Source organism: Salvia splendens, chromosome 1, assembly GCF_004379255.2.
Source record: "Salvia splendens isolate huo1 chromosome 1, SspV2, whole genome shotgun sequence".
Classification (NCBI taxonomy): Eukaryota; Viridiplantae; Streptophyta; class Magnoliopsida; order Lamiales; family Lamiaceae; genus Salvia; species Salvia splendens.
In genome coordinates, this window is record NC_056032.1 from 38,603,457 (window position 1) to 38,630,942 (window position 27,486).

Sequence of the window (27,486 nt, forward strand, 5' to 3'; positions counted from 1 at the left end):
CTACACGTCTATTTCTTCTTTTAATTGTGGAATTTATTTATTGACCTCTATTTTATTCTTGCACAATTTTAATTGCTTTATTTAATTGTGGGATTTATTCTAGACTATAAATAAGCAAAACCTTAACCCTAGCCCCATTTTCACGCCACTCTCTCCCTCTCCTCTCTCCCACACGATTTCTTCTCCCTCCCTTTCCTTCTCCACCAATTCTCCGCCAATATTTTGTTCTTGCATCAATTTGGAGTTGGAAATTCAAGATTCATCGAAGAATCACATCAAATATCATTCCTACCGATTGTTTTTGAACAAGAAAGGTATATTTGAATTCTCTTTCTCTCCTATCCATTGAATCCATGTTTTTTTATTCCCTCATGCATATAGTGAGTGTGGAAATCATAGATCTAAAAATTAATCGGTTGGGATTGATGTTTTGCACGAGAAAGTATGTGGATATGCGTTTATGTATGTGTATGTGTGAGGTTGTGGATGATTCGTTGGTGAATGATATGTGAATATATGAGAACATGGTTGTGAGATCTTTTTGAAGCATGAATATAGGTGTTTGGATGAATGAATAGATAAACCCTAATTCGAATTTGTGAAGCATGAAAACTGTGGTGTTCGGACAGTAGATTCCGACGTGTGTTTGACCGACCGAACAATCTTTTTTTGGCACGAATTTTTAACTGAGTAAAATTTGAGATGTCTTCTGTATTGTGTATAAATCTCAGCCTCTTTTGACGAAAGATGAATTTTTAATGAATTTTTAAAGTTAACTGCGCAGTTCTGTCAGAAATTGTATTTTCGTCCAGTGAGTTTCTTTTTTTTTTATTTTTCCAACCTAAAGATGTGATTTTGATGTAAAATTTTAACTGGATGACCTTTGATGTGTCTACTGTGTTGTGGTAAAATTTCAGCCCCTACGGAGGTCGGATGGAATTTTAATGATTTTTACAAAACGACTGCGCAGTTCTACCAGATTTCTGTCATGTTAAAATAATACTTGTTGTCAAGTTTGAATGAATTACATGATGCATGTGTGATTATGGAACGTATCTTATGTGTTATACGTTGAGGCGAGTTTTGGCCATTATTTTAAATACTTATAAGTTGTGGACAAGATTTTGAATACTCATAACTTTTGGCCATTATTTTAAATACTTACACCTCTATAAAATGAAAGATTTGTGATTAATAGGTGGCAGTTTCAAAATGAAACCTTATTCTGAATTTATGAATTTTCTGTTATTGCAGTTACAATATATATTGAAAGACTCGGGAGTAAATTAAAGTAACAATTAATTCCCTATTAAATAATTAGTATTTCCTACTTTTTCTTTCTTTTGAAATGGTCCATATTTTCACCAATGGAAATAGGAATCCAAATTCACCTTTCATTTCAGAAAATTAGTTGGTTTATCATCTAATCTGCTTTATTGCTATATAACTTTTGTCATTCATAGTTATTCGATGAATTTAAATTATACAACGAGTTTAAATATGTTTTTGACCTTCACAAGAGTTTGCGAGTGGTGTCACAATGACACAACATGTTTACCGTTACTACCGTTACTACAATGATGAAGATTACTAATTAAATTCTTATAATCTTTATCAAACCATTAAATATAAGTAATTATTGCAACACAACCTTAATTCTCTTTATAACACCCTATTTAATATAAGCAAAAAAACCCATTGGAACCAACATTAATAATATTTTTATAGATTTTGGTATTGGGGAATTTAAAAAGTTTTTCTTTTATTCTCATGTTTAATAGAGAATGTGAAAGGTTTTGGAAGAGCCTCATGTTTCGTTTTTTTTCTATAAATATGTGACATTTGGTATCTTATAATATATACATTCCTAAATGGAATTGGCTTCAGTGGCTTTGTTATTGTGTCACGGCGTAGGAATGATTTCGTAATCCTTGCAGGTCGATGAGAATGGTGGGTACAAAAAATAGTGTGCAAAATGAGTGTAGACTGTACCATACAAAATTCGTCAACATTTTGCAGAAATTTGACTCACATTTAGGTATTCTTCTAATTCTTCATCAATATTGTTACAACATGAAGTTAGTTTTTTTATTTTACCAATTCTTTTTTGTGTATTAATAATATTTGTTTTGCACCCTCAAATCCTCTCTCATGATTGAGAATTGTTTTTCTAATTTGACCTTTGACTTTGTTTTTCGAATTTGTTAGTAGTTGAATATCGGCGTTGTCAGAGAGTTTTTAGAAGGTGAGCTACGTCAATCATGCCCTAACACATACATCAATAATTTCTCCATTTTTCTTTCATTAAACATTAAATTGTAATCAACATGTGTTTATGGTTGATCCTTTTGTAGTAGAGATCAAAAGCATTCTTATTGACGTATGTTTTGAAACATGAGTCTAGCATTCCAAAATGAGAAACAATATAATTATAAGTTCTAAACTCACAAATGTATATAATTAACAATTTACTATACGACCGAAAACTCATACAATTAAATAAGTTTCGAAACTATGAGTTTTTGGAAGATGAACTACGTCAATCATGCCCTAACACATACATCAATAATTTCTCTATTTTTCTTTCACTAAACATTAAATTTTAATCAACATGTGTTTATGGTTGATCTTTTTGTAGTAGGGATCGAAAGCTTTCTTATTGACATATGTTTTGTGTTCAAATTATAGTTTAGAAGCCAATTTGATTGTATGAGTTTTCGTTCGTATAGTAAATTGTTAATTTAGAACTTATAATGATATTGTTTCTCATTTTGGAAATGCTGGACTCATGTTTCAAATTAATACAAGTAGAAAATGAATTGGGTCGTGCATCGCACGGGTGTTACACTAGTATATAAGATAAAATAGAACTAACTCGCTGAACAAGACTTCAAAAAAATGATGAGGCGTAGGACGGAGGTTATACTATTAATTTTGCATTAAAATCCATGTAGCCCACTACCAAAACAATTTTTTTTTAAGAACGGAGGCAGTACTCTAAAAATTCATATGAAGCACATCAAGGTTTATTAACATCATTCTTTTATCTGGCCTGAGATAGCTATGCCTCAAAAAATGAATGTAATGAACCGAATTTTCATGTTGGTGGTATGATACAACAAAACTTGATTCAAAATGCTCCGCAGAGCCATAAAAGAGACCCAATGTCAATATGCTCACTCTTGACTAAAATCTCAGTTTCGTATTTTTTCGTAATGCTATTTCGTTACATGTAAGCGAATGTCTGTCGTTTACATGTCTGTCGTTACATGTAAACCCTAAACCCTTTCAACCTCGTTACATGTAAGCGAATGTTGGTCGGAATTAACAAAAACAAGATTACATACATTTTCATTATTGGAGCAACAACTTAACAAGGTTAATTTATATGCGACACCCATTTACTTGGGTTTAATCAGTCTTCTTATCAGGTTCATCGAGTGCAACTAATCGTTCGACCAAGGGTGGATGCGAATAGTGGTAAGCAGAATACCAAGGGTCAGTGTTGATGTCTGCATGTCAAACATCAACAAAATTGTAAGCTTCATAATAAATCCCAGAAGACAGCAAACAAATCAAAGAGACTACTACAATTTATTCTACTTTCAAACTAACTAGGGCAATGGTAGTAACATCATAAATACTTCCAACTTCATGAAACAGTATACACACCTCTATAGAATATTTTGTGAGGACTTAGTTGTAAGTGCAATGCAACGGAAACCAAAAAATAAATTACCTGCAGTTTGATAAGACCAGCTTGTAGAGGAATAGCATAACCAAGCTTCTTGGCAAAAGCATCAGCCTTCGAGTGATACAACACAAGTCTCAGTTGCTATAAATTTATAATGACAATCAATTTAGGACAAAACACAAGAAGATTACCTGGAACTCAAAAGCACGGCTCAATAGATTGAGTGAAAGGATCACAACATGAAAGAGAGGTATCACCATATGCTGCAACACCCAATATAGAATTAATACCCACAACAAGACACAATGATCAAATTCAAATTGTAAAAGAGTGAGCTGCCAAGTATACAATTCAGTATCAACAAACAACATAAAATACAATTCAGCCAACTTACCTGAACTACAATGAAGAAGTTGTACACTGTATGATTTAGCTTCCAGCGACCAAGTTCATGAGCAATTACAGCAACAACTTTTTCCTCGTTATTACACTACATAGAATATGAGAAGTGGGTAATCTGTAACATTGCATATTATAACTCTGAGTCTCAGGCTCTCTCTGTTTAGTTTGCAGCTATAACCATGAACCAGGATTTTGGCAAGCATTTAACTATCACAAATGAAAACAGTAGTTGTATACTCCTTACTTGTATTAACGTGTCATACAGGACAAATCTTTTGTTCTTAAAAAATCCATACATGTAAGCCTGCAGAAAAATGTTTACAGCTGAGTCTTCATGAGCAGAAAGGAGTGGTGAAGCCAAAAGTGTGAGAAGAAAAGCATTACTCGCATTGCTGTGACTTGACCTTGCTGACCCATCAACAACGAACAACTTTTTTAAGGGGAATTTGAGAGATGAAACAAGATTCTCAATCTTGGTTCTGAGTTCTCCCTCCGGAAGCTGCTCATGTTTTAGACAACATTGATTAGCAACTTATGTTACTTTGCGTTATCAAAAGAAAATGAGATATTGCTATTACATTAAACAGCATTCGCATTACTTACAGGAGTGAACTTGTTGAAAAGAGGGGCAATCAGAACTGGATAAACAGTCATCATTATAAGGGACACAATTAGCATGAAGCCCCAGAGATATATAGCCAAGTAAGGACCTCCTTTCTGCAATCAATCACTTGAGAATGTTATACAGTTCACCACATAAAAATTCTTACCATAAAAAATGCAGAGACATAGAGAAATATTGAAATGCAAAAAGGACAACAACATGTAAAGCAGCCATAACTGACTATTGTTTAGGGCTTAGAACCTATACAATCTATTAGTCTTAAATATAATATATACGATAGAAATACCTGCACTATAGTGATGATAGCAGCTACAATAGGAGGACCGATCACTATAGCTAATATAATTTCTTCGATCATGTCCTTAAAGAATAACAACAGGGTTTGCTGTCAAATAAAAAATAAATTAATCACAACTAAATTAAAGGAAACTGAAAAAATCAAGTTGTTAAAACCGAATTATCAAAGTAAACTACATACATTGTTGGAACCATGGCGGGCCTTAATGACAAAAGTTGAGTACAGAAAAAAATGGTAAATCAGTTATCTGCAAAAATAGAAACCAATAGTTAAAAAAAGGCCATCAATTTGTATATAGCTATAGCAGTAACAAGCCAAGACATGTGCTATTTTAGTAGATTATGGTGATTTTTAAACAGTCAACAAATCCATCAAGTAACCGTATGTTAGTCTTTGTAAAGAAAATACATGGAAACTCATAAACACACCTGTAACGAAAACATAAAACCAGCTAAAAATGCAAGAGTGTGCAATATCTCATTTTCAGCATTAAAGCCAGCATACACCAGAACCTCTCCGCACCTCTGCAGTTAACAAGAAAACAAAAAACCGGTAAGACAAAGAAACAAAGTAAGAGATCAGATAAAGAAGGCGCGCTATAAAATGACTCACCTTCCAAAACCAGGGCAATACGCCGAAGTAGAAAGTTGCGATGTCCATGACTCTAAATACAAATTTGTGCACAAAACGGAAATTGCTGAAGACATAAACATTTATAACCAAGACACCCAAGACACGACTGGTTAGTTAAAGAACAGATACACATTGACAATATAAGTTATTAATGACTGTTCAATGTTCAATACCTTCTGTCAAGACGATAAGCACGCGACTTTTCAAACCTTGTTTGGCAGATTACTCTTACGAATGGCTTTGGCAAATTTGGCAACTTAAGAGCAGCATGCTGCCTCAAATCAGGATACGTTTCTAAAATGTACACCAGTGGATCGAATAGAAGCCAAATAATGACTGACAAATTCAAGGAAAAATATACAGTGGCATAACCCGTAAGCGTCCCCAAAATGGGGATGGTGATGTCAATCAAAACTAATTCAAAATATAAATAACCACAAAACTAATTCAAAATATAAGAACATCATACAGAAAAAGAGGGGGAAATAACTGTTGCATGTATGAATTTAGTAGAAAGTGAGTACTACCAAAAATTGTAAAAAGTAAAAAGTGACAGATTTTAGCTATGGACAAAAAAAGAAATAAGTGATAAATTTTTAGGGACGGAGGAAGTACTCACTCCGTTCCATAGTAGTGAAGACATTTATGTTAAATGTTAGTATGTTAAATGATGTAATGCCACCATATAAGCAATTATATACAAATGAGAGCATGGACTTAAATTTTCCAACTCATAACATTGTATAAAAATTTATGTAAATATCAAAAGAACAAATAGATTACTAGTATTGTTTATCTCTACTCGATCCTACAAGATCTTTTCATGAATTGCCCTTAATTACCTAAATGTAGTTAATTAACTGAATAAAGTTATTATTCTAAATTTTAAAGGCCATTAAATAATTGTAGTTAGTACTCTGAGGTAGTGGTATTCTCCTACTAAAACCGATGTGTTCGATTTGCTAACGTGCATATGGTCTGTTCATATCTTCTGCATTTGGCTGAATTAATACTCGATTTGTTTAAGTTTATGTGAAATAGAAAGCTCTAGTCGTCATCGCAGTCCTTTTATTGAAACGTAGCTTGTGCATCTAGCAATTTTATGACGTATATTACCAACTTCTCATGAATACATTGTATCAATTCAATTAATTAGAAAAAAAATATATTCATAATTAAACTCCTATGACTTTATATAGGTCAATCCGTCAATGTGTAGATAAGTGGATTAGATTTATCAATAATGTTTATGTTTGTAAGATTATTAAATACTCCCTCAGTCCGCTATTAAGAAAAATGAGTGGAAAAAAGTTAGTGGACTATAAGTCTCACTTATATATTTATGTTTAAATGAAATGTGATTAAAAAAAGTTAGTGAAATGTGAGACTCTATTACCATTTATTGTAAAAGTGAATCGGGACTCTTATTCGCGGACAGACTGAAATAGAAAAACGAGACTCCTATTCACGGACGGAAGACGGAAGGAGTATTGGATATTTCATTTATTAGATTTGGTTAATTATACACATGCGTCAAGAACATGTAATACAATAAGTCAATACTCAAACTTTTGAAAATGAAAAGGAAAGGAGTAAATGTTGTAACTTTTGTAGTCCAACTTGAAATTTGGTTCAAAGTTAATTATAAGCATCCAAAATTTGTATTCTATTTTGACTTTTGCGTAACATTTTTTTGTGTTTGTTTGTAGTATAATTTATATTTAATTTTTTTTCTTTTTATGTTCATAATAATTAAATGTCCAAGATGTTATGTCAGTGGCATTTAAAAAGATAAATTTGCATCTCAATCTCAAACATGAAGATACATAGAATGCATAAAGGTGAGAAATCATTTAAAATTAAATCGTTAATAAGAAAGTGTACTTGATAGGGCATCCCACATCAAAATGAAGGAAAAGTAGTAATAAATTATAGTTATAAAAGAAGATATCTAATACTTACAAAGGGCCAACTTTAAGCGTATGAGCCGTTGTGAAAATTTTGTAGCATTAATATTTTTTTAAATGATTTTTATAAAAACGTTGAATTTTATAAATAAAAATCAATTTTTGGAGAAATAATTCACAGCCTCGCATCGCAACTGCGATTTCGACACCTCTATAGAGGCCGCGCACACGGCTGCGTTGCGGATGGCCTAATCGACTTATAAAGTTGTCATCCTTGCGTCAATGTAGATAATTAATTACTACATTAATTGTAGAGAAATTGAGAGTAGGCCATATCCCCACAATTTATTATAACTAACTACTTTCAGCCCATCATAGCTTGATTATGCATGAAGAATGTGGTCCAATTTAGCCTATTTTAAAAGGGCCTAACAACTTGCAAAGAAGGTTGTTCCATTGGCATATTAGTTCCAAATCAGAAAAATGCATAAATTCATAAGTATGGTGCTTATAAAAGAAAAGTATCCTAATTAAGACTATATTTTCAGAATAATTATATTTCAATTTAGTATATGATTGAATTATACATACGAAACTTGAGATAGATAAAATAAATTATATCAAGGAATAATTTGTGATTCCATAAAAGGGAGAAATGATAGTTCATGCTTCATCCTATATAAATGAAAACGTTTGAGCAAAATATTTCACAATATTATACTATGATCAACTTAATAAAATTATATTTACGGATAAATTCTTTCATATTTTGATACTATATCACCACTCAAACTTTTGGTGCAGTGGGCCAAAAATTGATGTGTGTGAGTGCTGACAATTTCATACATTTAATTGGTTGGAACTTTGCCATTTGCACCTGATTTTTAGATAAACTAGCTAGGTCTTAATTAATCCTATACATACTTTCTTATTTTCGACATAAGCTTTGCTACTGATACCAACTCTACTAAATTTTAGAAGATTAAATTTATTGAACACACATGCATATATACATGATACATGTGTGTTTGTGTGTGTGTGTGACAGAATTAATAGCATATGCATACATCATAATACAGTTTAAATTCTCTCCTTTTTAGACTTCAATGAAAAAATTTGAAATCGGATTTTGTTATATATAAGGTAAACTTGTAAATGTTTTAGTACACTAATGGCGAATTGGTATGAATGGAACTGAAATGTAATCTTCGGACAGCTTTGACCAATTGAGTATGGAATTAATGTGGCGGAATTACTGGGTTAGAGCTTTCAAACTTGGGTTGTCTTATTTATGAAATTGTTACCAAATGCAAACTCATTTATTGTACAAGCTCCAAACTTTTCAATATATTGTCAACGCAACGTCAACACAATATCAACACAGTGTAAAATATCAAGACTTTGATGTCAACACAATGTCAACACGATGTCAACAGTTGACACTGTGTTGATATTTTCTGTTGCTGTTATTTTGTAATCTGTTGACATTTTTTAAAAGTCCAGATCATAATTTGGAGTTTGTACAATATTTAGAGTTTGCATTTGATTACATTCTTCGTTACCAACATCCAAATCACACACATATATACTACTCCCTCCGTCCCAGTTTATGAGTGCAATTTAGTTAGGGTACGGTTTTAAGAAATTGTTGGAGTGTGTAATAATTGAAGTGAGGTAGTGGTTGTTGGAGTGTCTAATAATTGAAGTGCAGTAGTGGAAGGTGAGACCGTTTTGACTTTTTGTATGTTTAGGATTTTGTTTTGTTTTATTTTTATGAAAGCAATGGCATTTGAGTGTAAATATCATCAACAATGAGGTTAAATTTTATGTCCAAATATGGTAAATTCTAAATGAGACTCTTAAACTGGGACGGGCGGAAATGGCAAAACAGGACTCTTAACTGGGACGGAGGGAGTATATTGTAAAAACACGTACTTATTAATTCAATTTTCTGTGAGGTTGAGTCGTAGATATGCCAATACGTTTAGACCTTTCATTTAATAATATTTGTATGCTTAAGCATGTCTAATGGGAGTTAATTAAGTTTTGATAGGTTTAATCAATAAGCTAACGTCAAGAATATTAGTGTGATAACAAATTAATAAGAATAAGATGTACACTTAGTTCTAATATGAGGAGAGTTTGAAGGAGTGTGTGTAAAAACAGTTAATGAAATATTTATCAAATATGAATATCATTATTATATATTACGGTATCGTTCTGTTGTCATTGCTAATTATCAAATGATAATCTATCTAGGATTGAGTTGTGAGATTATTTTAGTTGGAGGGGGTGGTTATGACTACTTATCACATGATTATCCATCTAAGATTAAGTTGTGAGATTTCATCTCATGAACCAAACGCTAGGGCTGGCAATTTTTGGCATGGCACGAACCCGCACGAAATTAATGAGTTTGGGTCAAAGCTTATTGGGTTCGTGCCCTTATCGAGTCGACATGTTAAGAACACAAAAATTTCGTATCTTGTTCGTGTTACCCGTTAAAAAATTATATTATAATATTATTAATTTTTTATATTATTTTAAATACCTAAATTTTGTGTCGTGTTCGTGTTGGATTTTGTTGTTATGAAGTATGAATCTATTAATCTTATTATTCATCAAACTAGATTGTGTAATCAGATTTTAAGTTCCTAATCAGATTCAAGGTTTTATAATTTTTAAATCATGAGTAGTTGTTATTTTGTTGTTATTATATTCTTACCGTGTTTTAGTTATAGTGTCGTTATTGTGTCGTGTTGGCCCAAGATGGTTCGTGTTGTTAGTGGGTTCGTGGCGAGTTCGGGTTTGAGGGTAGCAGGTCGTGTCCGTGTTCGTGTTTGAGATTTTCTTAACGGGTCGTGTTCGTGTTTATCCTTATTGGGTCGTGTCCTTATCGTGTTGACACGATAATGACCTAACAGGCTAACACGCACGATTTGCCACCCCTACCAAACGCAATACATATTTAATCTTGAGATATATAATCTTACAAATCAAACGACTCCTGCTAGCTTTATACTAATTAAATATGGATGTAATGAGTTATTGGAATATGAGTCTCTTTTATATAATTAAAATAAAATGAGATTTTTTGGTGAACGGATCATAATTATGGGTGGTAAATATAATCGTGTGAGTTGGGTCGTTATCGGGTCAATTTAATAATGACTAAATCAAATAAAGCTTAACCCAAATCCAACATGTTAAGAAAACTTAAACGCAGGCACAAACCCGACCTGACACCTTTAAACACAAACACGACATGTGCCCTACATGAACCCGTTAAGAACACAATATAAAATGACAAGACAAGTTAATGATCCGAACATGATATTATACAATTAAAATCTGATACTTACACGATCTAAACATAATGTGAAAAAACTTAAAAAATAAAAGTAAAATATTAGTATTTTTTATAATAATAATAATAATAGGATTATATTTAAATGGGTTATCCGAATCTAATCCAATACGACTCAAAATTCGGATTTAATAGGATAATTCGATAAGGACACAAACATACTAAAATTTGACACAAACTCAGTAATTTTGTGTGGGTTTTTACTATATTTTTATATCGATTGAAAATTGTCAAATGTAATGGAAATGATAAAGAGATTTTTATTAATGGAAGAAATAGTTAGAATTGCATGCATTATGAATTGTTATTTAATAATTTTGAGATGATTCGAAATTTGTTTTGCAAGTGGACCAACCCCAAAATAAAAATAGTGCGTGTGAATAAGGAGTAAGGACATGGATGGAAGAAAATTCCAGGGGGTTGACAGTCTGTGTAGGAAACAAGATAAAGAAGAGCGTTTACGGTGTTAAAAGTGACTCTCCTTTTTTCACCGCCGTCACACCCACACATACAAATATACATCTATAAAATACTCCTGTGTGTGTATTGAGTCAACCCACCCCCTTTTAGCTGTATGGTAATTTGGTGGTATATATATGAACACCCCAGACAGTTGAGTGTATTATCTTCACTTGCTCCTTTTTTTCCCCTCTCTCTCTCTATCATGTGTTTCTCTTCTCTCTATTTTCCTTTTCAGCTTTTGTGGGCATGAAAAAAACTATCCTTTTGCAAGTCAAGCATGCAGATAAGCAAGAAAAGCCCTCTCATCTAGGTTTTCTTCATTTCCATTTTTCTATTCTATTCCCTTGTAGAGAGAGAAAGCAAAAGCTCTATTATTGTTGCTGTTGTGTAGGCGAGGATACCAGAAAGAGAGAGGGATAGATAGAGAAGGAAGAGCAAGGCTTGCCTTCTTTCTCTTTCTTTCTCTTACTATAGTGAGAGGCAGTTTTGAGACATTTGGATTTTAGGCCTTCTGTCTCCTCTCCCTCTCCATTTTCATTTCTTCATTCTCCTACTTCTAGATTTCTGTTAATGTAACATAGTAAGAACGTAAAGAAGAATTAATGAATTTTGGGGATTTTCTTGATAACAATTCTTGTGGTGGTGGGAGTGGAAGAATTGCGGCAGATTTGCCTTACACCGGCGCCATCGCCACCGCCACCATGGCCTCGGCCGAGATTGCTCCGCCGCGCCTCGTCTCTCATCATGAGCCTGTCTTCAACTCCCCCGGCCTATCCCTCGCTCTCGTACCCACCTTTCTCTCTCTGCCCTTTCCTCTCTCTCTAAAATCAACACACCAATAAGGCAATAACCAATTATCCTTGCTTCTTCTGTGCAGCAAACCGGAATCGAAGGGCAGGAAATGGGAAGAATGACGGAGAAGTACGAATCGAGCAATGTGGTTGGAGGAAGACGAAGCAGAGACGAAGAGCACGAGAGCAGATCTGGCAGCGATAACATGGATGCCGCATCTGGAGACGATCTCGAGGTCTCCGACCGCCCCCCAAGGAAGAAGCGATACCACCGACACACCCCTCAGCAAATCCAAGAGCTCGAATCGTCCGTTCTTATCCAAATATTCATCTTCACTATCGCAATTTTTCCCCAAAATATTCTCATTTTTTGGGTTTTTTTTCACAGTTTGTTCAAGGAGTGCCCTCACCCCGACGAAAAGCAACGGTTAGAGCTCAGCAAACGCCTTTGCTTGGAAACAAGGCAGGTCAAATTCTGGTTCCAGAATCGACGAACTCAGATGAAGGTAGTAGAGAGAGAAAAAAAACCTCGCTCTTCAAAATTCAATTTCACCAAAATTAATTCAATTCACTCACAGACGCAGCTGGAGCGGCACGAAAATTCAATTCTGCGGCAGGAGAACGACAAGCTCCGAGCCGAGAACATGTCGATTAGGGACGCAATGCGAAATCCGATGTGCACAAACTGCGGTGGCCCCGCCTTGATCGGCGACGTCTCCCTCGAAGAGCAGCACCTAAGAATCGAGAACGCCAGACTAAAAGACGAGCTAGATCGCGTCTGCGCCCTCGCCGGTAAATTCCTCGGCCGCCCTATCCCCGCCATGGGCCCTAATTCAGGCCTCGAGCTCGGAGTCGGAATCAACGGATTCGGTGCCCTAGCCGCCGTCGTCCCCAACGATTACACCATCCCTCTCCCGATCATGTCTCCGTCCAAATCCACCATCAACAACTCCAATCCGATGGAGAGATCCATGTATCTGGAACTCGCCTTGGCCGCCATGGACGAGCTCGTGAAAATCGTACAGACCAACGAGCCGCTCTGGGTTAGAGGCATTGAAGGGGGAAGACAAGTCCTGAATCGTGAGGAATATGCTAGAAGCTTCACTCCGTGCATCGGAATGAAGCCGAAAGGATTCGCAGCCGAGGCTTCGCGCGAGACCGGTGTAGTGATCATCAACAGTTTAGCTCTGGTGGAGACGTTGATGGACTCGGTGAGTTAACTAGTTTTACTTTAATGCGAAACGGTAGAGTTTTGATTAATGGTATCATGTTTTCATAGAGCAAATGGGCGGAGATGTTTCCTTCCATAGTTGCAAGAGCCACAACTACAGATGTGATATCAAATGGCATGGGCGGAACAAGAAACGGCGCTCTTCAACTGGTAATTCATTTCAAAATTTCAATCTATCTATTCATATAATAAACTGATCTGATTATTCAGATGCATGCGGAGCTGCAAGTCCTATCGCCGCTAGTTCCGGTGAGGGAGGTGAATTTCCTCCGCTTCTGCAAGCAGCACGCGGAGGGCGTGTGGGCCGTTGTCGACGTCTCTATAGACGCCATCCGGGAGCCCTCCGCGCCCTACCCAAGCTGCCGGAGGCTCCCCTCCGGCTGCGTCGTACAAGATATGCCTAATGGTTGTTCTAAGGTAATTACCATTAAATTCAAACTAAATTATTCATGCATTATGTTGTTGCCTTGTTAGTTATTACATACACCTCTACACTCGCTTTCTTCACATTTATTGAGTCTCTCTCTCTATTTCTTAAAGGGTTGGTGAATAAATGGTCATCTCTTATTGTTTTAAATAGGCAACTGCATTTCTTGAGGCACATTTAATTCAGTCATACTATAATATAGTATTATTATACCTTACCTTATTATTCTCCCTGTATACTTTAATAATACGTATAAAACTATAAACTAATTGACCCTCAGTCATGATTCTCGCCATAGGAAATCTAGAGTTGCGAGCATATTTGACTTATCCTAATTTTTAGCTTCATTAGTCAATCGTCAAGATGCTTCTCGTGCGACGAAAATATTATCATAATACTTGGATTTTGGGCTTAAGATCGGTTGATTATAATAAGGTTTACTCCCTATTATTAAAATGAATAGAAGGCTCTATAACTCCTGTTTTTGCTCCTTGGGACACATTAATTATCATATGATCCTGATGCAATATTCTAGTTATCATCAAACAAAAGCTATGAGTACAACTAAACTAATATTATCATGATTCTGTTCCGATCTTTCTGACACTGTCTCGCTATTAATTTCATACTTAAGATTAATTAATTAGTATTTCGTGGCCAAGTTATAATTTTATAATCACCCTGTACCAATTTCTGTGCAATAATAGTCAACACCCTTATAAACTAGCTGCATTTGTCTTGTCACGTGACTAGACCTAGTACAATTCTCAATGTTTTCAACCCACCTCGTTGCCAACAAATGCTGCACCTACATTTTCAACAAGGAAAAATCAAATCAACATCAGATTGTGATTTTCATAATTTTTCAAAATTAGGGCATGTAACTTGATTAGTAGTGATAAAATTTGGAAACATTTAGGTTACATGGGTGGAACATTGTGAGTACGACGAAAGTGAAGTCCACGAAGTGTACCGGCCGATGATCAACGCCGGCATGGGGTTCGGATCACAACGATGGATAGCAACGCTCCAACGGCAATGCGAGTGCCTTGCCATCTTAATGTCGTCTTCCTCTCCTTCAAGAGATCACACCGGTAACAATTTTCAATTCAATAAAGCTTTCAATTTAATTAATTATTCATTTTTTCTAACAAATTGAATTGATCGGAGCTGCAGCGATCACGGAAGGGGGGCGGCGGAGCATGCTGAAGCTTGCGCAGCGCATGACCAACAACTTCTGCGCCGGCGTGTGCGCTTCCACCCTCCACAAGTGGAATAAGCTTCGGGCCGAGAACGTGGACGAGGACGTGCGCGTGATGACTCGTAAAAGCGTGGACGACCCCGGGGAGCCACCCGGTGTGGTGCTAAGCGCAGCCACTTCCGTGTGGCTCCCTTTGTCCCCGCAGAGGCTGTTCCACTTCCTCCGCAACGAGCACTTGAGGAGCGAGTGGGACATCCTCTCCAACGGTGGGCCCATGCAGGAGATGGCCCACATCGCCAAAGGCCAGGATCACGGCAATTGCGTTTCCCTTCTCCGTGCAAGTGTAAGTTTTTTCCCTGGAATAATTTGGATAAAAATATGTGATTTGGCGGTATTAATAAAGACGACTGTAAAAATATGTTTTTGTAAACATATATAAAAGTCAAAAGCATGATTTGTGCGAGAAAAGGTTAAAATATAGGAGGGGTGTATGGTGTCAGCTTCTGGGGCCCTTATTTGCAATTTAGATGAAAAGTGGGGTTGACTCAGAAGTGAGATCCGAATATCAGAAAAAGTGGAGGGCTAATTCTGTAATTGTCCCGACAGGCCATTAACTCAAACCAGAGCAGCATGCTCATACTACAGGAGACATGCACAGACGCGTCGGGGTCGCTTGTGGTCTACGCGCCAGTCGACATTCCCGCGATGCACGTGGTCATGAACGGAGGCGACTCCGCCTACGTGGCGCTCCTACCTTCGGGCTTCGCGGTGGTGCCGGACGGCGGGTCGGGGCAGCGGGTGAGCGGGTCGCTGTTGACCGTGGCGTTCCAGATATTGGTGAATAGCTTGCCTACGGCGAAGCTGACGGTGGAGTCGGTGGAAACCGTCAATAATCTCATCTCCTGCACCGTTCAGAAAATCAAGGCCGCTCTTCAGTGTGAGAGCTGATCGATCTTCATCATGTATTGGTATTTTATATTCCTGTGTTGGAATAGAAGATGAAACGGTGTTTTCAATTAGGGTTTGGATTTGATTTGGGGATTTTTAGTAGTGTTAATTTGTGATGAGATGTTTGAGGTATAATTGTGTGTGGCCATATAGGGGGTGGTGAGTCAAGAACGAACCGCGTACGTGGCGGAACAACGCTTGTATGGTGGTGGCGCTGCCGTGGGATGGTGGTGGTTCGGGTATTGACTCAGGTGTACCCTTTGTGTTGGCTGTGACATATGACTATTTGCATCTTGTAATAGCTTCTGATTTTTTTTGGAATATTGATGACGGAATTACTTTTGTTGGTAATTTTCTTTTATAAATGTTGGCAAAGTAGAGAGTGAGTATATGTACCAATGTTTTAAAAATCGGACCGGCAAGGTAATCGGGTCGAACCGGAATACTGTTTATATATATTTATTTATTTAGTAGTAAATAATAAAATTTAATTAAATCTTTTATCAATAAATATTATAGTATTATACATTTAATAGTATTATTATAGAAAACAAGTCTTGTACTAGTATATTAGAATTTTAATGATGTTAAGTCTAAATACAATAATAAATTATAATATATAATAATAAACTCCTATATTGTAAAATATTAGTGATTGTAAAAGTATAGTTAAAATATAAGAAAGATATTATAATTAACAATTTCTTAAAAGAATATAAAATTAAAATGAATTATTAGTTTCGGTGGAAAAAGAATTTCAGATTTAATGTATAAGGATAATTAATGTTCATAATATTTCAAAATGACCATGTGGTAGAGTGGTAAAGGAGTAGGTATTTAGATATGAGGTCATGTGTTCAAGTCTTATCAACAACAAATCTTAAAAAAATATTTTGAAAAAGTGAAAAACCGGTTTTTGGTTCACGGTCGGACTAGCCGGTTCCACCGGTTCGCGGATATTCAATGTGCTAGTGGTTTTTAGGGGTGAACCGGACCGGACTGCCTGCCGGTTCGCGGTTGAACCAGTCGAACCGGCCGGTCCGGTTTGATTTTTAAAACACTGGTACGTACTAAATTACCCTTTAGGCCATCCACAACGCTGTCTCTATACCGTCTCTTAACTACTATTTGAGCACTATTTGAGGGCCCCACTGTCCTTTTTTCCTCCATCTCTTAACTAAGAGACGGAACCGGCAACGCTCCGTCTCTATACCGTCTCTTAATTACTATTCATTCAATTTAATTTATAAATTTTTTTTAAAACCCAATTCAATTTAAACAAACACACTTTATTAAAATTAAAACAACATTACAACTTAACATTAAAAAATGAAGACATAATTAAAATTCTAAAAAAATAAAAAGGATCCATTTGTTTGAGTTGATTGAAGATGGAAATTGGAGTGATAGAGAGGATTTGAGAGGAATAGATGTGTGTTTGTGTTTGAAATGAGTATGAAATAGAATTATTTATAGAGTAAAAAAATTTAAAAATTTAAAAAATGAAAATAAAAATTTAACGGTAATATTACCGTTTGAAAAAAAAAATTAATTAAAAATCGATTTTTTAAAAAAAAAACGAATTATTGCGTCATCAGTGACGACGCCCACTCGCGGGCCAGCGAGTGGGCGTCACGCGCGCATGGGGACGTGCCACGTGTCCCTGGCGCGTGACGAGCCATCTCATCTCGTGTCTCGCCGAGACGAGCTACGCGACGAGACGGGCGCGAGATAGAGACGAGATGGGCGCTACAATGCGTCTCGCGGGGGTCTCGTCTCTCCGAGACGAGACGCGAGCCCGGCGCGAGATGCGTTGTGGATGGTCTTATGCATTTGAGGCATTTATTTTGAAATAAATGATGAAAAAAGTGAAAAAGCACCTCAAACGATAATTTGCAGGTCGCAAAAGATATTTTACAAGTACAGGTAGTGCATAAGTATATCATGAAAGTATAGAGCCTTATAAGTTCACTCTAAATTCAAGTTCAAGTAATTTCTAACTTACTAATGGCTTTCCTGAATTAGTTGGGCTGTTATTAGATAATTTATTGATAGGGTTTATGGATTTTAATAAGATCACCATAATTATTTGGAAGTTAGGATTCCTAATATATCTAAGCATGTACCCCCGTCCCTTAAAAATATACCATAATTGCTATTTTGATATTTCCCTTAAAAATAGATCAATTTTATTTAAGGAAAATTTTCTCTCTCTAATAGAGTGGGTCTCATTCTCCACTGACAATACTCCAATCACTTTTTCATTCTATCTCTTTTTTATTTTATCAATTATGTATTAAAACTCGTTTCATTTAAAATATTCTATTTTTTTAGGGACCGGGGGAGTATTAAAATGGAAACTTCTCTATGATAAATAGTTGATTTTATGTCATAGTAATTATCATTTAGCATCTATTATTTCTTAGAATGTCTCGAAAAAAATTCTGTCAATCAGGACATCAGCGTGGCATGTGAAAATACTATACTTTTTTATTGTTGTTGTTTTTTACTTTAATTTAAAATTACAATCATACACGATTGTCATGTAGATAAATGACGTGTATATTCAACTTCCACAAGGGCCACAACGATTATCCCAATCACCAAGGGCGAACCTACCGGCACAGGGAGAGGTGAACCGCTTCCGCCGCCCTTAGGCCATCCACAATAGGAATAGCCCAGCAATAGCCCAGCCATAGCCTAGCCACAAACTCCTCCTGCCACATCATCAACACTAAAAATCCTCCTGCCACATCATAAATAGCCCAGCCATAGCCTAGCCACATCATAAATAGCCCAGCCACATCACTCAAAATTATATAAAACAAATAATTAACAATCACACAAAATACGCAATTTAATTTACGATACATATACGAGAAAATTCAATAATATTATTAAAATTTAAAAAGTACATTAATTAAAAAAAATTACATAATTAACAAAAAAAACTACTGTCGTGCAGTCCTCTGCGCCCATAACTCTTCAATTAAATTCTTTTGGAGTCGAATATGAGCCTCCGTTTGGTGCATGTCGGGCAAGTCGCGTATATATAGTGTTTCGGAAACAAAAAAAAATTAAAAATTCGCGCTAGGCGATCCGGACGCTGCAATAGCGCCTAGCGGATCGCCTAGCGCACCGCCTAGCGCCACGGAACCGCCGAGCGCTAGGCGGTTTTTTTTTCGCGAAAATCGCTGGGCGGCTGCAATAGACCGCCTAGCGCACCGCCTAGCGCCGGCGCTCGGCTAGGCGGTACGCTAGGCGCTATTGTGGATGCTCTTATTGAATTTATTTTTTAAACTTTTTTCTTGTATAATTTTTTAATTTATTCATATTTTATGGGGTATATAATTATATAAAATCTCCTAATAATAATTTTAAAAAACTAATAATATTTTTTTAAATAACATTTGAAATGTATGGCCATACTAATGTTCATTTATTCATTTGCTCATGGCAGTGGCCGATTTTTGTTTGCGAGATATTTTATTTTAAAAAAATAAATCGATTGATTATAAGTCACAATTTCACACACAACGGGATTAACCATTTACCCTTAAATAAAGGATTTAATGAAACTGCGATTTCTTTTTTAGTTTTTTTGACTTGTAAAATGTGGTTCTTAGCTAGTTAGTTTTCCTCAAAATCCAGAGTTGTCTGAATGAACGCCGAAGCTTCTATGCTTTAGTTAATTCTTCGGTAAATTTGTAGACCTCTTCTTCTATACAACAAAAAATCATCAAATTACACGTCAGGTTAGACATCTACATAATGACAATATTAATTCCTTACATTAATTTTGACCATTGACCACCGTTTAATTGACTAATTAATAGTAATAAATTAATATAATCACCAACACTTTATAGTTACCCAAAGTTAATCAAACTAAATATACAAAATAAAATAATACTCCTTTCATCCCTAATAATTTGTCACCATTTGATCCGGTATGGATTTTAAGAAATGTAATAGAAATTGAGTTGAAAAAGTTAGTGACATGTGGGTCATACTTTTATATACTATTAGTTTTAGAATAATATGTGAGTGAAAAATGAGTTAGTGGAACGTATGGCAACTATAAAAAATGATAACAATGAAAGGTGACAAATTTTTAAGGACATACTCCACTAAAAAAGAAATAAGTGACAAATGTTCAGGGACGGAGGGAATAATGATAACATAGTTTTAAGTGAATGATAAAACATAATTCAGTTGCTAAAATATTTTTCTCCAATTGATAAGTCGGGAGTTGATTTAGTATGAGAAGCTACGCGGTTGAAAATCATGCCGGCAGCAGACATCGATCTCCAGACCGGCGCAATCAACGATGGATCATCATCGGGCCAAGTCGGACACGGGTTCGCCGTTAGAAACCAGCCACCACCGCGACCAAAACAGCCACCACCACGAACCGCCGCGCAACAGCCCAATCGCCAAGGCGGTTTCAAACCCGACAAATCAAAATTTTGGTGCTCTCATTGCAGAAAACAAAGACATACTCGAGATACATGTTTCCTCCTCGTTGGATTTCCGGAATGGTGGGATGAAAATCAAAAGGCTAAAGCTCGATTAGCCATCGGAGTCGAAGATGGAGGCGGATTATTTCTGCAAGGAGCAGGGAATAGGGAGATGACTAACACCCGTGGGAGAGCAGGAGATACCGGTCCTCAACCGGGTGGAGGCGGCAGGCCCGGCGAGGCAGCCTTCGCGGAGAAGAAAGGAGGCGAGTCATATGGAGGTAACGGATTGGGGTTGAGAAACCCCGATCCCCAATTTGATTTTCAGAATAAACCCCAAAGCATGAGTAATTTAATTTCTGGTCCTTATAGTTCAGAATATATGCAATATGACCCGCGAAAATTACAGTTAGGACCCCAGAAAAACTATATTCCACGTTTGACCCCAAAACTGTCTGAAAGTTCCGTCTTAAGCCCAAATCGTTTTGCACCCTTGGAAAATATACATATTGCATGCATTGCCCAAAGTAAAATTGACCCTAAGGAGAGTGAGTGGATTTTTGATTGTGGGGCAACTGATACTATGACCTACAATCTGAAAGATTTTTGTGAATTTAATGGGGCAACTAAAAGCCAAATTCAAACTGCCGATGGAGAGTTGACCGCTGTGGGTGGGAGTGGAACCATTGAAATATCCCCAACCCTGAAGCTTACAAATTGCCTCTATGTGCCCAAATTATCTCATAAACTTATGTCTATCAGCCACGTGACGAAAGAATTAAACTGTACGTTACTAATGCATCCAAATTTCTGTGTATTACAGGATATCAGGACGAGGAGGATAATTGGGCGTGGCACTGAGCGTCAAGGTCTTTATTATGTGGATGAGATTACTCAACAAGGTGGCACCGCGATGCTTGCTCACGGATCTGCAAATCGGGAAGCTTGGTTGTGGCACCGCAGATTGGGGCATCCATCCTCGGGGTATTTAAAATTGCTTTTTCCAAAGTTTTCCCATTTTAAGGATATTACTTGCGAATCTTGTGTTTTGGCAAAAAACCACAGACAATCCTTTAGATCAAGTGATACTCGTGTTAAGACTATTTTTTTCTCTAGTGCATGCCGATGTTTGGGGTCCAGCTCCTATTGTGGGTGATCATGGTTTTAAATATTTTCTCATTTTTGTGGATGACTGCACTAGATTGACTTGGGTATATTTTTTGAAGCATAAATCTGACGTTTTTGAAAAATTTACCCGTTTCTTTACAATGATCCAGACACAATTCCAAACCACGATCAAAATTCTTAGATCCGATAATGGTAGGGAATTTGTTAACAAAGACATGACTGATTTTTTTAAAGAAAAGGGGTTAGTTCATCAAACTACTTGTCCTTACACTCCTGAACAAAATGGTGTAGCTGAACGAAAGAATAGGATAATCCTAGAGGTCACGAGAGCCCTGTTTTTTTACTCAAATGTTCCTAAATTTTTATGGCCCGAAGCTGTTGCCACTGCTGTCTACCTGATTAATCGTTTGCCTACAAAAATTTTGGGTATGAAAACTCCTTTGCAGACTCTCACATCCCTAACTGATATTCCCCCACCTCTCATACTTCCGCTCAAAATCTTTGGTTGTTCCGTTTATGTGCATGTACCGAAACACGAAAGAGGAAAATTTTCTGCATGTGCAATAAAATGTGTTTTTTTTGGGGTATGGGGTAAATCAGAAGGGCTATCGATGCTATCACCCCGGGTCTAGAAAGATTATAACAACCATGAATTGTAATTTTCTAGAAAGTGAATACTTCTATCACACCCAACCTCGGGGTCAGGGGGGAGTGCTGTTCAGGGGGGAGTGTGATAAAATTGGACCCCTCAGTTTTCCGATGCCACATCCAAGTATCTCGAACGTGGAACCAACAGAACAAGCTAGTGTCACTGCCGAGTCAGTTACATCTGCTGTAGAGCCTCCTCAACCGCCTACGCCTGAATCGAGTCCTCCTCCAGTGATATCCGAGATAAATCCTGAAACTAGCTCAGATAATACAGTTATTACTCCTGACACTTTTGGTGTAGACGAGAATGAGAATGCAGCAATTGATGGTGATACCGGCCGCTATATACTCCCCAACAGAACTACTCGTGGGGTCCCGGCTAAGAGATACAGTCCTGAGAGGATTAGTAGAAGCCGATATTCTATGGCGAATTTGGCTAAAGCAAATCTAACATAGATGGCTAGGGCGTTTGAAGCAGCACTTTACGAAGAAGAAGAAATCCCATATACGGCCGATGAGGCTATGAAAATTGCTCACTGGCGAGAAGCAATGCTAGTAGAAATGCGGGCTCTGATGAAGAACAATACATGGGAAGTATGTCTTAAACCTGATGGAGTTCGAACTGTGGGATGCAGATGGGTCTTCACTATCAAACGGAGGCCAGATGGGTCGATTGAAAGGTATAAGGCGAGACTTGTGGCCAAAGGATACACTCAGACTTATGGAGTTGATTATGCTGAAACATTCTCACCGGTAGCAAAAATGAGTACTATTCGAGTGCTCTTCTCAATAGCGGCAGCCAGGGAATGGCCACTACATCAGTTCGACGTGACAAACGCATTCTTACATGGGGAACTGAAGAAGCCCATTTACATGGAGCCACCACCTGGATTTGTTGGAGATTTCGAAGGAGGAAAGATTTGCAAACTAAAACGAACACTATATGGGCTAAAGCAGTCACCTAGAGCTTGGTTTGGGAGATACTCTGAGGCAATGAAGAAGTATGGGTATGAACAAAGCAACTCTGATCATACATTATTCTTGAAGAAAAGAGAAGGAAATATTACATGCCTCATCATCTATGTAGATGACATGATTCTCACGGGAGATGATGAAGAGGAAATAAGCAAGCTAAGGAAGAATTTGTTTGCAGAGTTTGAAATGAAGGACTTGGGATTACTAAAGTACTTTCTGGGTATAGAAGTGTTAATGTCAAAGAAGGGGATCTTCATCAGTCAGAGGAAATATGTACTTGACTTGTTAACCGAGACATGACTACTGGACTGTAAGCCAGCAGATACTCCTATGGTTCAGAATCATGGTCTGCGGATAGTTGAAGGAGCTGAAGCCACTCACCGCACGAGATATCAACGTTAGTTGGGAAATTGATATACCTATCACACACTAGACCCGACATAGCTTATGCAGTTGGAGTAGTTAGTCAGTTTATGCATGCACCTCAAGTAGCTCACTGGGAAGCAACACTGAGGATTGTTCGATATCTGAAAGGGACAGCGAACCATGGGATTCTATTCGAGAATCATGGACATTTAGAGATTCATGGATTCACGGATGCTGATTGGGCAGGGAACCCAAATGACAGAAAATCAACTGCTGGATATTTTACCTTTATGGGAGGAAATCTTGTCACGTGGAGAAGCAAAAAACAGAAAGTGGTAGCCTTGTCAAGTGCAGAAGCTGAATTTCGAGGGATTAAGAGTGGGTTGACTGAGATTCTGTGGCTGAGGAAATTGATGACTGAGTTGAACTTAAACTCACAGAAGTCATGTAAGTTGTTCTGTGATAATAAGGCGGCAATCAGTATATCTGAAAATCCAGTTCCGCATGATCGGACAAAACATGTCGAGGTGGATCGACATTTCATCAAGGACAATATAGAGGCCAAGACGGTAGAACTTCCTTTTGTGAGATCTGAAGATCAGTTGGCGGATATACTCACGAAAGCTGTCGATGCAAGAAGCTTCCATGAGGTATTGGGCAAGTTAAGTATCGGTAATCCCATTACTTAACTTGAGGGGGAGTGTTAGAAAGGAAAATATGTAAGTAAGGAAAATAGGTAAGCAAGGAAAAAAAATTAATTAGGGAATGAGTATTATGGCAAATCTTGCCAATTTTATGTAACCCTTGACCTATTTAAAGGAGGCATACCTGTTGTAATTCTCTGAACAAGTTGAATGAATAATACTCATATCTTTCAACATTAATAGTTTTAGGTTGCCCTCTCATAAGTCATGCCTTGTAGTATGATACGATCATATCCATATCCCAATTATTTAGTTGCATATTTGATTTACCATATCTTTTCCATATTTGTTTAGATATTTGTTTCTTGTTCATTAAGTTAGGGTATTAGTATTCTAGTATTATAAATAGGAGAGATTATATCATTGTAGGAATCAAGCAATCAATTTATGAATGAAATATTTTCCCTAAACCTAACTTGAGCAAGGAGATTGAATTGTGTTTCCTCTTGTTGCCTACGGAATACGTCCAAGGACAGCAAGAATTTGTGCCTTTTCTTTGAGCACGTCAAGGAATTGAGCAGCCAAACGGCGAGACGATCGCTAATCAGATACGTTGCGAAGAACGTTCGTAACAACTGGTGCTTTCATCCCGTGCTCATCCCCGTCTTCGTTCATCCATATTCCAAAAAAAAAAAAAGTTACGCTTGTTGCTCAAGCCTAGTTTTCCCAAACCGTCCACTGCCGAGCTTCACCGCTGCCGTTCAACGTCATCATGTCACGCAACTACACCAGATTGGGGCGTTACGAACAACTATTCGATCAATTGGATGCCGCTATCTCCAGGTTGGAAACACGTTGTGACACAATCGAACGGCGTAGGACAAACTTGCTTGCGTCTAAAGCAACGTATGCACAACAGGCGTGCTACGATTCCCGCAGAGAGATTCGCACTCGTCCGCTGCCGGATCCACCGCCGCCTCCATATCAGCCGAATAGACGCCGGCCGTACCACCTCCACCAAACTCGTTATCAACTGCCCGAGCACTATCAACCCTTCGACTATGGGTTGCCACCCACGTACAGGGGGCTCCCGCGTCGTCAATTTCTGCAGCTACAGCACGAGCCTTCTCGCCAACCACCCTGTTGGGACCCGCCGAGCGCTCGGGTGCCGATGGGTAACCTGGATTATGAAGAGAGCGCATCCGTATATTACCCTGATTATGATTGTGACTCTGATGGATACGATGAGGACTTTGATGTTGGCTATTCGAGACAGCCCTACCACCAGCAACATTCGGTGCCTCATCTCCGTCAGGCTGCTGCCTGCCTCGACCAGCCCGCTGCTCAGCAGCAGCCTCTGCTCCAACTCCCTCCCTCCTGCCGGCATCCATCGAGTGGAACCCTTGACGAGGAGACCTGCTTTATGGATGACAAAATCGACTACCTAAGTGACAATGAGAAGGGGGTAGGACATGGGAGTATAACAGCAACAGGGACGCTACCTGCCCCGCCTCACGCCGCTGAGTCCCAATGCTTCTCGCATCTCCATCACGATCCATCTAGCCCCTTGCTCGCTGTTGTCGCTGCTGTCCCACCTTCTATTTTAACTCCACCATCACCGTCGTGCTGCCCCAATCTCAGTAGAGATGAGGGTGAATTATTATACGATGACCCGCCCCTACCGGCCCCAATCTTGCAGCTGTGCAACTCAGATATTAGTGAAGAGGATGAGACATTGTTAGAAGATAAAGAAGAGGATGATTCTATTGGTGAAGTGGAGAAGATAATGGCATCGTTCAATGTTGCTCAAATAACATCGAAGGCTGTGGAGAATTGTTGGTTTATGAGAGGAGGTGCTTACACTGGTGTAATGATACTTGCTTATATCCATGTGGATTTCTTTGATGGCGATGTTCCAAGTATTGTTCATCGTTCGACATCACTCGACGTCGATGCACGATTCATCCCTCCGCGCAACGACACGCCATATTTGAGCCTTCTTGGAGGTGATAAAGGGAGATATTCAGTTGTTCGATATGTGTTTGATCCAGGAGGAGATGTCTCGCCAAAGTCAGCTTTCAACTCTCTCTATTGCTTCGCGGTTCCCACCTTGAGGACAAGGTGGATTTCAACCGTGGGGGAGTTGATACGATCATATCCATATCCCAATTATTTAGTTGCATATTTGATTTACCATATCTTTTCCATATTTGTTTAGATATTTGTTTCTTGTTCATTAAGTTAGGGTATTAGTATTCTAGTATTATAAATAGGAGAGATTATATCATTGTAGGAATCAAGCAATCAATTTATGAATGAAATATTTTCCCTAAACCTAACTTGAGCAAGGAGATTGAATTGTGTTTCCTCTTGTTGCCTACGGAATACGTCCAAGGACAGCAAGAATTTGTGCCTTTTCTTTGAGCACGTCAAGGAATTGAGCAGCCAAACGGCGAGACGATCGCTAATCAGATACGTTGCGAAGAACGTTCGTAACATAGTACAATTTATTACTCTTATTTGATTTTCACTAACCACAAGATTTACTAATATTCTTCTACTTACTTGAATAAAATAAGTATTTAATTTCAGATTTGTATCTAAGCTTTATTTTAGTGAGACAAGACACAGACGATGTGGTTGATTCTTTTGAACTTTATTGATCACCACTTTACCCATTATTTGAGTGGTTGGAAATTAGGATGACACTGTCTACAAAAAAATATTGTAATTCTTATTTTTTCAAATTTATTCATTTACCAAAAATTAGTCTTTATATATTTACCATAAATTTATATCTCTAATAAAATACATGCTATTTATATTAATTACTCCTTTCGTCAATAATTAAATATCTCATAATTGACCGGCTCGAGTTTTAAGAAATTGTTTGACTTTATGAAGAAAAATGAATAGTACTACCTCCGTCCTGCACTACTTGCACTTATTTCCTTTCTGGGCGTCTCAAGTTATTTGCACTCTTTCCATTTTTAGTAACAATTTATACCTACAGCCGTAATTGTTGACTTTGTCTATCACTCAGTCTTTAATCTCCGTGCCCAAAAGGAAATGTGCGAGTAGTGCGGGACGGAGGGAGTATATAAGTTAGTGGACTGTGAATCCTGCATTTTTATATATTATTTTTATAATAAAATATGAGTGAAATGCGTTAGTGAAATGTAAGATCTATTTACCAAAATTAGTTAAAATGAAATGAGATATTTATTGACCGACGAACTAAAAATGAGTTAGTTAATAATAAATGGAAGAAGTATATTT

General features: G+C 37.4%; 1 protein-coding gene and 1 pseudogene across 2 annotated transcripts; one reads left to right on the top strand and one right to left on the bottom strand.

The window, feature by feature from the left end:
• Positions 1 to 3,411: 3,411 nt before the first annotated feature.
• LOC121786178 lies at positions 3,412 to 6,638 on the bottom strand (annotated as a pseudogene).
• A 4,906-nt stretch (positions 6,639 to 11,544) lies between these two features.
• On the top strand, positions 11,545 to 16,337 carry LOC121749859 (homeobox-leucine zipper protein ANTHOCYANINLESS 2-like). 2 transcript variants are annotated; one of them, XM_042144511.1, is made up of 9 exons: positions 11,545 to 12,173; positions 12,266 to 12,486; positions 12,568 to 12,685; positions 12,758 to 13,390; positions 13,459 to 13,560; positions 13,621 to 13,827; positions 14,757 to 14,931; positions 15,014 to 15,381; positions 15,645 to 16,337. In XM_042144511.1, exons 1-9 carry the CDS (start codon positions 11,991 to 11,993, stop codon positions 15,984 to 15,986), a joined length of 2,349 nt encoding a protein of 782 aa, XP_042000445.1. In that variant the 5' UTR covers positions 11,545 to 11,990; the 3' UTR covers positions 15,987 to 16,337. The 2 variants fall into 2 exon arrangements, with proteins under 2 accessions (XP_042000445.1, XP_042000446.1); XM_042144512.1 differs by having other exon boundaries at positions 11,551 to 11,698.
• Positions 16,338 to 27,486: the final 11,149 nt, after the last annotated feature.